Raw genomic sequence first — 14,968 nt, forward strand, 5'->3', positions numbered from 1 at the left:
ACCGCTAAATCTCTCGAATATCCACATTTTTATGTATTACACTTTAACAAAGTTCTCCTAGTGCGTTTTGCCCACCGACCTCAAAATCGGTGTACGTCCTCTAGACAAGTGGGGCATCTAAAGTTATCCAAATTTTAAGGATAGCTTTTACGGTCTCTGTGCGACGGAGCCGCAAACGTTTCCCAGAATTCTGACTATTTGGCCTTCAGAGTGGCCTATAAACAATAGAGTTTTTCCAAATGACATGATATTTTGAACAAAATTCTAATTTGCCATCCTGATCATAAAAGTATGAGAGCCAAAGTCATATTTTGTACGGCGTAACCGTAGCGTTGACAGAAACATCCCATGTTATCCTTATGGGAAAATCGTAGAATCGCTCAAATCACCACATTTTTACGCTTCACACTTTAACGAACTCCTCCTAGGGCGATTGTCCGATCAAGTTCATATTTGGAGAATATCATCTACACAAGCGGGGCATCAAAACTTATCCATATTTTGATTCTAAGTGCTACGGTCTCTGTGTGGCGGACCCGCAAATATATGTCAGAAATGGGAAAACAGCGAAATCTCTAAAATCACCACATTTTTACGCTTCACACTTTAACGAACTCCTCCTAGGCCGATTGCCCGATCAAGCTCATATTTGGGGAAAATCATCTACACAAACGGGGCATCAAAAGTTATCCATATTTTGATTTTAAGTGGTACGGTCTCTGTGCCGTGGAGCTGCAAATATACTGTCACAAATGGGAAAAACGCCAAATCCTTGAAATGTTCACATTTACGCTTCACACTTTAACAAACTCCTCCGTGGGCAATAGCTCGATCAAGCTTTACTTTGGGAAAAATCATCTACACAAGCGGGGCATCAAAAGTTATCCATATTTTTATTCCAAGTGCTACGGTCTCTGTGCGGCGGCGCAGCAAATTTGACTGACACTTGTGTTCATTTGCACTGGATTGGCCATGTCCAATGTGTCGCCGTCTGTCAAGTTCTTTTTTTATTCAACACACAATAAGGGCGCCATCTTTATCAAGTCAAAAGCGCAGAGTCGGAAGGCCGGCGGCCCGCGAGGGCCGTTGGATGCCGCTTGCGGCTTTAATATTCTTTCTTCTTCTTCTTCTCGGGACCAACCCCCCTATTTTTCACCCAGTGAACATTGACGAAAAGTCACAAAAATGTTCACACCTCTAAAAATCGTGCCTCTCTACATTCTGGCTATTTCCCTTTTCTAAAATAAAAAGAATTGGCGCGTCAGCGCCCCCAAATGTACCAAAAATGCATTGAGAGATGGGAAATGACCCAAAAAAAATCTGATCGTAGAATCATGAAATTTGGCGCAGAGGTAGATGGTGACAAGAGAAGTAAAAAATATTATTACGGCAACGCCGTCCGCCCAACCAAATGTCGGCCATATTGCTTCAAAAATGGCTAAACATGACTTCGGAGTTTTTCCAAACGTCGTACTTTTACGAACTCCTCCCAGGGTGTTGGCCCTAAAAAGCTGAAATTTGGTGAAAATGCTACTGAGGAGTGGGACATCAAAAGTTATCCAAATTACATTGATACCTGTCACGGTCTCTGTGCGGCGAAGCCGCAAACTGTAGCTAGAATTTCAGAAATCTCCCATATTTAAAATTTCTGCCGTTTGCGCAGATAAAGTCCGAATTGCGTCAAATTAGAATCAGTTGTTAAACTCTTTGCCCTAAACCTACTTGAAGTGAAATAAATTCATTTGGCGCCACAGCGCCCCCTACAGATTTTATATGGAGGTTAAATGTTTAGTTTTGCGAAATTATATGAAATTTGACACACAACTCAATTTTAGCATCCCCATCAAAAAAGTCAATGAGACCCATGTCATAATTGTTATGGCGTTGCCGTAACGATGACCGAAACCTTTCATGTTATTCCAATGGGGAAATCGCCAGAACATGTTTACACTTTAGACTTTCACAAACTCCTCCCAGGGCGTCAGCCCTAATAACCTGAAATTTGGTGAGACTCATCTTCAGGGGTGGACCATCAAAAGTTATCCACATTTTCATTCAAAGAGTCACGGTGTCTGTGCGGCAAAGCCGCACATTTTGCCAAGAATTCAAAATAAAATAGCTTTTTGATGGTAAAACAAAGGGGAGAAGATGTGACAGCGTCACAGATTCAGCAGTAGGCGTAATAAAAGGACAATTGGGGCGCGTTACGACGTGGCGAGGGCCGATCATTGCCGCTTGCGGCTATATTTATATATTATATTCAGAGAAATACTAGATGCTGGAGAAACTGTGGCACGATTACAATTTATTCTGCGACTGTCCGACTGATCAGGAATATTCTATAGAGATTTACAAAGCACTGCAAATTATCTTTAACATTGCTATCCATCTTTACCGTATTCTACGCACTATAAGGCACAATTAAAAGCCTTAACTTTCTCAAAAAAAGTGCGTCTTATAATCCAGTGCGATTTATATATGGATTCATTCTGGTTGTGTTCACTGACCTGAAGTGATTTTGTGTGGTACACGTTTTGCTTAATGTGCCTTATAGTCGGGTGCGCCTTATATATGAAAAATGTTCGAAAATACACCATTTATTGACAGTGCGCCTTATAATCCAGTGCGTCTAACAGTGCAGAAAATAGTACTTTAAAACCACGTATCTGGGACGTAAAACCTCAACAATGGAAACAATGATGGATACATTTGGAATACACTCAGACTGAACAAACTCTTTGGCATTCACACTGCAATTTAAAAATGGAAATATTTGACAAAAACTAAATGGGATAGATATGCCAAGCACCACTAGCTACACCGGTTTGTTTTTGTCTTTTTTAAATCAAATGAAAAATCTCCTCGGATGTTGGCCTGGTGGAATGACAATCCAAAAATAACATAGTGCACCTTTAATAACGAGCCTGTTGTGAATGTAGTGAACGTCACTTTAGAGGGAAGGGTACAGCTTATTTTAAAATGGAAAAATCACAGTGACGTTGTATCAGTCAAACACCAAGCAGAAAATACACACGCTGAACATTGTGGTTTTGTGTTTGAGTTTTTAGCTGCATTCATCTTGTGGCGTAAAGTCAACAACAATTAAGCCTGTGTGTTTGATTAATGCTACACTCTGTTTAATACACTGAAAGAAATCAAATGTTGACACTATTTCAATATTTAATGTCACCTTTTTCCATTTCATCATTTCATGTTCATCCATAAGATATTGTTTTTATTCTAAGTTGATCCATTTCAATAAATGCATTAATTCATTAAACATAAACAGTTAAATAGGAAAATGTGCTACATCATCTTCACATAATTCTTGTGTCCTAATATTTCACCTCACTGACAAACTGAATTATATAGAGATAATTGTCAGCTAATTTAGTCATTGAATAATTGTTATCTGGACTACACACAGGCTCCAAACCGTGACATGGAAAGAATTACTTCCAAAACACATCATGTACATTTAGTGATTTTGAACAAAGACATATTTCGTCTGTAAATCATGACGTCCTCTGTGTCAACTTAGCTTTATAAGGGTCAACATTACAACAGATCTTAACAGGCATTTTGCATTTTAAACAACAAATGCATCAATCTAGAAACATCACTAAATTAGAAAAATATTCCTTAATTGCAGCCCCAACAAAACATTTAACCTTTGACAGTTTCTCTTTCTTGTGGATAAACCAGCAATGCAGAGAAACACAAACCAGATCAAAACATCTGCATTTTGACAGTTAAAAGACAACTTTAACCATGTAATTCTCACCTTTGCTCCAGCTCTATAAAGTTATAACATGAACCTCCCTCCAAGTGTCACTTTGCTCATCTTCCTGACCGGCCCAACTGCTGCGTGTGTTAAAATGACCCAAATCTGACCAATTATTTTGCAATTGCAACTAAACGTTAAATAATAATAATAAATATAGCCGCAAGCGGCAATGATCGGCCCTCGCCACGCCGCCGCCACACCGCCGCCACGCCGCAAGAGGAGGGGGCGCTAACGCGCCCCAATTGTCCTTTTATCACGCCTACTGCTGAATCTGTGACGCTGTCACATGTTCTCCCCTTTGTTTTACCATCAAAAAGCAATTTTATTTTGAATTCTTGGCAAAATGTGCGGCTTTGCCGCACAGACACCGTGACTCTTTGAATGAAAATGTGGATAACTTTTGATGGTCCTGAAGATGAGTCTCACCAAATTTCAGGTTAATAGGGCTGACGCCCTGGGAGGAGTTTGTGAAAGTCTAAAGTGTAAACATGTTCTGGCCCCATTGGAATAACATGGGAGGTTTCGGTCATCGTTACGGCAACGCCATAACAATTATGACATGGGTCTCATTGACTTTTTTGATGGGGATGCTAAAATTGAGTTGTGTGTCAAATTTCATATAATTTCGCAAAACTAAACATTTAACCTCCATATAAAATCTGTAGGGGGCGCTGTGGCGCCAAATGAATTTATTTCACTTCAAGTAGGTTTAGGGCAAAGAGTTTAACAACTGATTCTAATTTGACGCAATTCGGACTTTATCTGCGCAAACGGCAGAAATTTTAAATATGGGAGATTTCTGAAATTTTAGTTACAGTTTGCGGCTTCGCCGCACAGAGACCGTGAGAGGTATCAATGTAATTTGGATAACTTTTGATGTCCCACTCCTCAGTAGCATTTTCACCAAATTTCAGCTTTTTAGGGCCAACGCCCTGGGAGGAGTTCGTAAAAGTACGACGTTTGGAAAAACTCCGAAGTCATGTTTAGCCATTTTTGAAGCAATATGGCCGACATTTGGTTCGGGGGACGGCGTTGCCGTAATAATATTTTTTACTTCTCTTGTCACCATCTACCTCTGCGCCAAATTTCATGATTCTACGATCAGATTTTTTTTGGGTCATTTCCCATCTCTCAATGCATTTTTGGTACATTTGGTGGCGCTGACGCGCCAATTTTTTTTATTTTAGAAAAGGGAAATAGCCAGAATGTAGAGAGGCACGATTTTTAGAGGTGTGCAAATTTTTGTGACTTTTCGTCAATGTTCACTGGGTGAAAAATAGGGGGGTTGGTCCCGAGAAGAAGAAGAAAGAAAGAAAGAAAGAAAGAAAGAATAATATTCCGATGCGAAAACAATGTTTCCCATTTTTCAAATATCATAAACTATACATTTTCGGAAAGCGCTCGCGCTTTCCTACCTCATGGTGTGGGTCCCTGGTCACTGACGGGTACTTTCGATAATTTTGAGTGGGCTCCGCCCACTTTGTGTTTTTGGCCCTCTATACAGTAATAATGTTCAATTTTTGCATTACATGCTTATATGCACGGAACATGCAAGAGATGGGGAACGTATTCGTGAGCTACTTAGCGCAAATGAGTGCTTTATATGGGGATGACGACCGCTTCGCGGTCGTCATCCCAATGTAAAGTGCTCGTTTAGTGCGAACTTTTGCACGGGCTTCGCCCGTTTACAACGGTAATGTTCCATTTTCCTACAACTAATTAGTATGCACGGGGCGTGCATGAGTGGAGGAGTGCGTTAGTGAGTGTTTGGAAGTGGGCGAGCGCTTCCCGCTCGATTTCGTGCGCACTACGTGCGCACTTTCGCAGCCGTGCTTCGCACGGCCTTACGAGATTAATAGGCCTCTCGCCAGCTTGTGGCGCTCGGGCCTAATAATAATAATAATAATAATAATGCATTTTTTTGGTGCTTTTCCAGATACTCAAAGCCATTTTACATTCCCATGCATTATTCATTCACTTTCCACACTCTGCAGTGGTAAATGACTTGCCCACAGCCCCGTCAAACCAACAGTCACGCACACACCACATTTGTACACAGGCAAGATTGGTCAAGTGTGTAATTGCTCAAGGGCACAACAACATGAGGCGGAACAGGTAAACAAACAAGAATACAACGATGAGAGAATAGTTTTATGTATGTATGTATATAATTAGGTAAGTGAGAAATTCTTGATCAACTGTGCATCGGTTAATCCACTAAAATTGGGGCGTGGCTCTGGCAAAACCCTCAAAATTATTAGTATCTCAAAAACGGCAATGTTGACAAAGAAATGACTGGTAAACCGCATTTTCAAAAGCTAAAAATCGAGATTAAACTACAGTCACTCCCAAACATCCTGCAGAACTCCAAATGCCTTCTTATTATCCTTGTATAATAAATAATAGTCAACTAATGAAAATATGTGGTCGATATAGCTCTATTTTGGGGGCCAGTATTTTTTCAACATTTACAAAGACTGACAGGGGAGTTTAGATGACCACATGCTATTGTAAAAACATATCATTAGGGGATTGTTATAAACCAGATGAAGATAGGACTAAATGTCATAAAATAAACAGTCAAATGAATGCATGAGATTGGGCATGAGCGCGCATTGCTCATTATGAATAATTAAATAGCCAAAATGCTTAAGTCATGATGTAATTGTAGGGGATTCCTTCAAATTACGCACACAATTACGAGGATGCGCTAACACTTCACTTATTTATCAAGGTCATCGTAATTAAAAACGGCCATAATAAACCTCGTAACATTATTCATCTAAAGGTCTTTTGCGGTTAATTGAAATGCATAAAAAGTCCGATCCATTTGTCATACGTGACCCAGCGATGCCCAGGTAAGTGTTGCGTGCGGAGTGTGCGTGTGCGCCTCGGTGTGCGTGTGCGCCTCAGTGTGCGCCTCAGTGTGCGTGTGCGCCTCGGTGTGCGTGTGCGCCTCGGTGTGCGTGTGCGCCTCAGTGTGCGTGTGCGCCTCAGTGTGCGCCTCAGTGTGCGTGTGCGCCTCAGTGTGCGTGTGCGTCTCGGTGTGCGTCTCGGTGTGCGCCTCAGTGTGCGTGTGCGCCTCAGTGTGCGCCTCAGTGTGCGTGTGCGTCTCGGTGTGCGCCTCGGTGTGCGTGTGCGCCTCAGTGTGCGTGTGCGTCTCGGTGTGCGCCTCGGTGTGCGTGTGCGCCTCGGTGTGCGTGTGCGTCTCGGTGTGCGTCTCGGTGTGCGTGTGCGCCTCGGTGTGTGCGTGTGCTTCTCGGTGTGCGTGTGCGTCTCGGTGTGCGTGTGCGCCTCGGTGTGTGCGTGTGCTTCTCGGTGTGCGTGTGCGTCTCGGTGTGCGTGTGCGTCTCGGTGTGCGTGTGCGCCCCGTCACGCAGCGGCCCCAGCGTCCGTCACGCACTCACCGCTTTGCTGGCTCCGGTTCTGGATCTCGCTCCTCCTCGTGTCGTTGCAGAGCTCCCACGCCCTCAGATGCTGTGAGAAGATCGCGCAGGCCGGATGGATCGCCTCCACCTGCAGAACAATCCCCACAAACAAAGTGTGTTAGATGTGAAACTGTGCAACAAACAAAAGTTCCAAGCATTCCGTGCGTAAAAAGGCGCAATGTCCAGAACGTGTTCGTAGAGATGACCAACTTCGATGTGTCACTGAGTCATGTTTTACTCTGGCTAATATAAGACTGGAAGTATCAGATTGTCCCAAATTGAGACACTTAAATACGCGTTTCTCATCTTGTGCGGTCCCGACAAGATCGCGGTGAAGCAGGTCGGGAATCTTTGTAGGAGCAGAACAAGCAAAGTCCCAAATCAAAATGCCCTGATTTTGTAACTTTTCCAAACACATTCACTGTAAAACACTGACGCGCACGTACCATGAGTCCAAAGCACAGGTGGAAATATAGGATGAAGAATAAGCATTTTCCCTTGCTTTTCTTTTCGATTCCCATCTTCTTCTAACGGGACCGGATGCCTCACAACGAAATGACGCGTGCGTAAAATCCAGTTGTTGTTTTTTTGGTTCCTCTGAGTTCAGGGAACGTTCTGGGACCGACTCTGCTCCGGCTCCGCCGCGTGTGAAGCTTCACTCTTTCTGCCAGAAATAGATGAGCGCGCGCCTCTGTGTGTGTCTTCTGTGAGCAGCAAACTTCATGTCACCTCCTCCTCTCTCTCTCTCTCTCTCTCTCGCTCTCTCTCTGTCTCTGTCTCTCTCTGTCTCTCTCTCTCTCTGTCTCTCTCTCTCTCTCTCTCTCTCTGTCTCTCTCTCTGTCTCTCTCTCTCTCTGTCTCTCTCTCTCTCTGTCTCTCTCTCTGTCTCTCTCTCTCTCTGTCTCTCTCTCTCTCTCTCTCTCTGTCTCTCTCTCTGTCTCTCTCTCTCTCTGTCTCTCTCTCTCTCTCTCTCTCTCTCTCTCTGTCTCTCTGTATGTCTCTCTCTCTCTGTCTCTCTGTCTGTCTCTCTCTCTCTCTCTCTCTCTGTCTCTCTCTCTGTCTCTCTGTCTGTCTCTCTCTCTCTGTCTCTCTGTCTGTCTCTCTCTCTGTCTCGCTCTCTCGCTCTGTGACGACCTCTCTCTCTCCTCCGTCTCTCTCTGTGATACCCCTTCTCTCTCTTTCTTTCTTCCTCTTTGACGACCCATCTCTCTCTCTCTCTCTCTCTCTCTCTCTCTCTGTGACGACCCCTATCTCTCTCTCTTTCTCTCTATCTATCTCTCACACACAAACATACAGAAACTCACCCCCCCCTCTCTCTCTCTCTCTCTCTCTCTCACTCGCTCAATCTTGAGTCCATTCACATCCACCACTGAGAGGACCAATCCACTCTGGTCCAATCTGAATCAAATGTAAATATTGTTGTTAATTAAGAGCGTTAAAAAGGCTCATTATGACTGTCAAGTGTGACGACCCCCGCCAAGGCTTTGTGCTGTGTGGTGCATCACGTCTCTCCAAACTGCACATGCCCCTTCTCTCTCATCGTGCTTGTTTTTAATATAAATCTTATTGTTTTAACCTGTTTAAACATGCGTGGACTGATTCCATTTTGTCTGAACCTTGAGGCCATTTGTGACGAAGGTGGGCTCAAATCTCGTTGGGACAATTTGGTGTCCTTCAATGAACAGTGTTTCCGGAGCGGTGCGAGTCACCCCTGAAATCGGGCTATATTTTTGGGCAGCAGCTCAGTTGGTGCTCACTCTCTAATCTAAAGGTCGGCGGTTGGAAACATCCTAAGTGGAGCGGACAGATCCACTGGCTCCACTGGCCCACAGGTCAGGGGCCCCAGCTTCAGGACTGACAAGACGCTGAAGGTGCCTCGTCCCCAGTGTCTGCAATGATGTGTGTGAAAGAGTGAATGAATGAGTGAAGGAGTGAAGGAGTGAATGTGTGAGTGAAGGAGTGAATGAGTGAGTGAATGAGTGAAGGAGTGAATGAGTGAATGAGTGAGTGAATGAGTGAAGGAGTGAATGAGTGAAGGAGTGAATGAGTGAGTGAATGAGTGAATGAGTGAATGAGTGAATGAGTGAGTGAGTGAATGAGTGAATGAATGATTGATTGAATGAGTGAATGAAGGAATGAGTGAATGAGTGAGTGAAGGAGTGAAGGAGTGAGTGAATGAGTGAGTGAAGGAGAGAAGGAGTGAATGAGTGAATGAATGAGTGAATGAGTGAAGGACTGAATGAGTGAATGAAAGAGTGAATGAGTGAAGGAGTGAATGAGTGAAGGAGTGAATGAATGAATGAATGAGTGAAGGAGTGAAGGAGTGAGTGAATGAGTGAAGGAGTGAAGGAGTGAGTGAATGAGTGAATGAATGAGTGAAGGAGTGAATGAAGGAGTGAGTGAATGAGTGAATGAATGAGTGAAGGAGTGAGTGAATGAGTGAAGGAGTGAATGAGTGAATGAGTGAATGAGTGAAGGAGTGAATGAATGAGTGAATGAGTGAGTGAAGGAGAGAAGGAGTGAATGAGTGAATGAATGAGTGAATGAGTGAAGGACTGAATGAGTGAATGAAAGAGTGAATGAGTGAAGGAGTGAATGAATGAGTGAAGGAGTGAATGAAGGAGTGAGTGAATGAGTGAATGAATGAGTGAAGGAGTGAGTGAATGAGTGAAGGAGTGAATGAGTGAGTGAATGAGTGAAGGAGTGAATGAATGAGTGAATGAGTGAGTGAAGGAGAGAAGGAGTGAATGAGTGAATGAATGAGTGAATGAGTGAAGGACTGAATGAGTGAATGAAAGAGTGAAGGAGTGAAGGAGTGAATGAATGAGTGAAGGAGTGAATGAGTGAGTGAAGGAGTGAAGGAGTGAGTGAATGAGTGAATGAATGAGTGAAGGAGTGAATGAAGGCATGAGTGAATGAGTGAGTGAAGGAGTGAATGAGTGAAGGAGTGAATGAGTGAGTGAAGGAGTGAATGAAGGAGTGAATGAATGAAGGAGTGAATGAGTGAATGAAGGAGTGAATGAATGAGTGAATGAGTGAAGGAGAGAAGGAGTGAAGGAGTGAAGGAGTGAATGAATGAGTGAAGGAGTGAATGAATGAGTGAATGAATGAGTGAAGGAGTGAAGGAGTGAATGAATGAGTGAAGGAGTGAATGAGTGAGTGAAGGAGTGAAGGAGTGAGTGAATGAGTGAATGAATGAGTGAAGGAGTGAATGAAGGCATGAGTGAATGAGTAAGTGAAGGAGTGAATGAGTGAAGGAGTGAATGAGTGAGTGAAGGAGTGAATGAAGGAGTGAATGAATGAAGGAGTGAATGAGTGAATGAAGGAGTGAATGAATGAGTGAATGAGTGAATGAGTGAATGAGTGAAGGAGTGAATGAATGAGTGAAGGAGTGAATGAATGAGTGAATGAATGAGTGAAGGAGTGAAGGAGTGAAGGAATGAATGAATGAGTGAAGGAGAGAAGGAGTGAAGGAATGAGTGAATGAATGAGTGAATGAGAGAAGGAGTGAATGAGTGAATGAATGAGTGAATGAGTGAAGGAGTGAAGGAGTGAATGAATGAGTGAATGAGTGAATGAATGAGTGAAGGAGTGAAGGAATGAGTGAAGGAGTGAAGGAGTGAGTGAGTGAATGAATGAGTGAATGAGTGAAGGAGTGAAGGAGTGAATGAATGAGTGAAGGAGAGAAGGAGAGAAGGAGTGAAGGAGTGAAGGAGTGAGTGAATGAATGAGTGAATGAGTGAATGAGTGAAGGAGTGTATGAGGTAATGAATGAGTGAATGAGTGAAGGAGTGAATGAATGAGTGAATGAGTGAATGAGTGAAGGAGTGAATGAGTGAAGGAGTGAAGGAGTGAAGGAATGAGTGAAGGAGAGAAGGAGTGAATGAGTGAGTGAATGAATGAATGAATGAGTGAAGGAGTGAATGAATGAGTGAATGAATGAATGAGTGAGTGAAGGAGTGAATGAGTGAGTGAATGAATGAATGAATGAGTGAAGGAGTGAAGGAGTGAATGAGTGAGTGAATGAGTGAAGGAGAGAAGGAGTGAATGAGTGAGTGAAAGAGTGAAGGAGTGAAGGAGTGAATGAATGAGTGAAGGAGTGAATGAGTGAGTGAAGGAGTGAAGGAGTGAGTGAATGAGTGAATGAATGAGTGAAGGAGTGAATGAAGGCATGAGTGAATGAGTGAGTGAAGGAGTGAGTGAGTGAAGGAGTGAATGAGTGAGTGAAGGAGTGAATGAAGGAGTGAATGAATGAAGGAGTGAATGAGTGAATGAAGGAGTGAATGAATGAGTGAATGAGTGAAGGAGAGAAGGAGTGAAGGAGTGAAGGAGTGAATGAATGAGTGAAGGAGTGAATGAATGAGTGAATGAATGAGTGAAGGAGTGAAGGAGTGAATGAATGAGTGAAGGAGTGAATGAGTGAGTGAAGGAGTGAAGGAGTGAGTGAATGAGTGAATGAATGAGTGAAGGAGTGAATGAAGGCATGAGTGAATGAGTGAGTGAAGGAGTGAATGAGTGAAGGAGTGAATGAGTGAGTGAAGGAGTGAATGAAGGAGTGAATGAATGAAGGAGTGAATGAGTGAATGAAGGAGTGAATGAATGAGTGAATGAGTGAATGAGTGAATGAGTGAATGAGTGAAGGAGTGAATGAATGAGTGAATGAATGAGTGAAGGAGTGAAGGAGTGAAGGAATGAATGAATGAGTGAAGGAGAGAAGGAGTGAAGGAATGAGTGAATGAATGAGTGAATGAGAGAAGGAGTGAATGAGTGAATGAATGAGTGAATGAGTGAAGGAGTGAAGGAGTGAATGAATGAGTGAATGAGTGAATGAATGAGTGAAGGAGTGAAGGAATGAGTGAAGGAGTGAAGGAGTGAGTGAGTGAATGAATGAGTGAATGAGTGAAGGAGTGAAGGAGTGAATGAATGAGTGAAGGAGAGAAGGAGAGAAGGAGTGAAGGAGTGAAGGAGTGAGTGAATGAATGAGTGAATGAGTGAATGAGTGAAGGAGTGTATGAGGTAATGAATGAGTGAATGAGTGAAGGAGTGAATGAATGAGTGAATGAGTGAATGAGTGAATGAGTGAATGAGTGAAGGAGTGAAGGAGTGAAGGAATGAGTGAAGGAGAGAAGGAGTGAATGAGTGAGTGAATGAATGAATGAATGAGTGAAGGAGTGAATGAATGAGTGAAGGAGTGAAGGAGTGAGTGAATGAATGAATGAGTGAGTGAAGGAGTGAATGAGTGAGTGAATGAATGAATGAATGAGTGAAGGAGTGAAGGAGTGAATGAGTGAGTGAATGAGTGAAGGAGAGAAGGAGTGAATGAGTGAGTGAATGAGTGAAGGAGAGAAGGAGTGAATGAGTGAGTGAGTGAATGAATGAATGAATGAATGAGTGAGGGAGTGAGTGAATGAATGAAGGAGTGAAGGAGTGAAAAAAGGGTGTTATATATATATGTGTGTGTTTTATACTCAAACCCATAGGCCACCCAAGTTCAAATGTCTGGACACTGAAAGCAAAATGCACTTTCTGTCTATAGAATATGATATGAATTAACATTTGGACATTAATCCATCACTCCACAAATCTGTCCTTATAGGTTCACACTCTACTGTTCAAAACCAATTTATTCATAAAAGTAGGCAACGGTCTTTGAATGGATGGGTTGAAAATAGGTAATAATATTTGAACTTTTATGAAGTCGTAGAAATAAATATTAGTAAAACAAAGCATGAAGAAAAATATCTCACTTGCCGAAAAATACAACAAACAGCAATATGTGTTCATTTTAAATCAAAGAAGTAAACTTGGCATTTTTGCACTTTTTGAAGCTGGAGGTGCTGCTGTTTTCTGCTTTTATAAACAATAAAACAATACGCTTTCATCTAATACGGTATGCCTGTCTTTATTGCATTGTAGACAGTTTGTGCACCTTTCCTCTATAACCTTTACCCCACAAAAATGAAAATACATTATGAGAAAATGTTGCTGCAATGGCTCATGGTCAAAAACTGGCTGAAAAATATTAATCTCCACATTTGTGCATTTTGGGGTTGAACAAATCATTTCATGTTGATATTTTCTTTCATTTCACCTATATATGCAATTTAAGTTTCACAATAAAAGTTCAGTTCATGTTGTACCACATTTCAGGGCACAAACATTTGAGACTGAAATATCAACATGCAAACAATGTGCATGTATTTCAGATTTCAACTTTAAAGATGCACAACAGCAAAATGCAAAACACCACCGGGCCAACAGGTCTGATCTGTGGAGAGGCGACACCGCTGATTGTTTTTTTTTTTTACAATTAAAATGCCTGTAATTGAATTTGTTGCTTATTTTTCTAATCAAAAACTTGTATTGCCATCCTGGAACTATAACATATCCAACAGAAAAGTTACATATTGACCCTTTAAAGTATTAGATTTTTAATAAAGTGTAGGTTTTCTTGATGGCAGAGGATACTGATTCCTAAATAATTGCAGTTTTGGCACTTTTCTACATTAACTATTGATTCTGCTACAAGAATTGATTGATTTTGAATTTTATTGTATTACTGACACAATGACGACGTGAACTTGGCATCGAAGGACCTCAAAGGACACGAAAATGCTGACACAGCTGCGTTTTATGGGTCAATTTGTTCCTAGCATGATGTAACCTTGTTGTTTAGTCTATTCATTTTACACAAACAAGTACAGCTATTTTCGGATATTCTCAAACCCCAAATCAGGACAATAAACAGGCTAGAGTCTTTCATTATTGATCGGCAGGCGGTGCATTCGCTCCCAGCCCGGACGAGCCGCCGCTGCCAGGAGGTAATCCAAAAAGAACAATGACTCCCCTCGATTCCTTTCAGCGTAATCCTGCAAGACAAAAGCACGGAAATCTCCTTTTTGACAATGCACAGAATGTCTTCAAAACATGTTTTAACCAGGTTTACAAAAATGGCAGCAAACGACGTGGCTATTTTAATGTGAAATCCACTACAAACAAATCCTGACATGATATGAAAGCACATGCACGTTTGTCAAGAACCGGCAATAAATGATCTGAAATATGTACAGTAAACCTACAATCGGTATAGGTTAGTAGGGATAAATAAAGTTGTATTGAGGCCCTCGAGTGCTGTAGAGCCGACGCCCCCTGAAGTATGGCTTTGAACTATGGGTAAAATGCGGAGGACAAATTAACAAACGGGATCAATAAAATTCACCTTATCTTATGTGAACAAGCTTTCAATGCATTGTATTTAAAGAACATTTTGCAGTGTTGTATCAATTAAATGTATTGTTGTTTACCCCAAAATGACTATAGCAGCCTCGTAGTGCTTACCCAGATTTTTTTGATCTGATGAATATATTGGAATGTGTGAGCTGCTCTTTCATAACAGTAATTTCCACTGTGGATCAAAAAGGTTTGTCTGAGGAATTAAGCAAATGAATGGATAACTGTCCCAGAGAGCCCCAAAACACAGAGGGAAAAAGAGAAACCTGGAGGAGATCAACAGAGAAGGAGAGATCCACTACTGCGGACAGACGGGCTGTAGATGTGTCCAGGACAGAAACAAGACAGAACCAGGGCTGAACAAGGACAAAACCAGGACAGGACCAGGACCAAACCAGGACAGAACCAGGACTAAACAAGGACAAAACCAGGACAGAACCAGGACAGAACCAGGACTAAACAAGGACAAAACCAGGACAGAACCAGGACTAAACAAGGACAAAACCAGGACAGAACCAGGACAG

At 42.2% G+C, this 14,968-nt stretch overlaps 1 protein-coding gene across 1 annotated transcript in view; it reads right to left on the reverse strand.

The window, feature by feature from the left end:
• ghrhra (growth hormone releasing hormone receptor a) overlaps nt 1-7,797 on the reverse strand; it is a 139,069-nt gene extending 131,272 nt beyond the window's left edge. The window contains exons 1-2 of the mRNA XM_072440332.1: nt 7,662-7,797; nt 7,195-7,303 (exon numbers count right to left, since the gene is read on the reverse strand). Coding sequence (XP_072296433.1) covers nt 7,195-7,303; nt 7,662-7,736 — 184 coding nt within the window. The 5' untranslated portion in view covers nt 7,737-7,797. The remainder of the gene's footprint in view (nt 1-7,194; nt 7,304-7,661) is intronic.
• Nucleotides 7,798-14,968: the final 7,171 nt, after the last annotated feature.

The sequence above is a fragment of the Eucyclogobius newberryi genome, unplaced genomic scaffold (assembly GCF_026437365.1).
Source record: "Eucyclogobius newberryi isolate DKJ021-1_F unplaced genomic scaffold, fEucNew1.0.hap1 SCAF_12, whole genome shotgun sequence".
NCBI classification, from domain to species: Eukaryota; Metazoa; Chordata; class Actinopteri; order Gobiiformes; family Gobiidae; genus Eucyclogobius; species Eucyclogobius newberryi.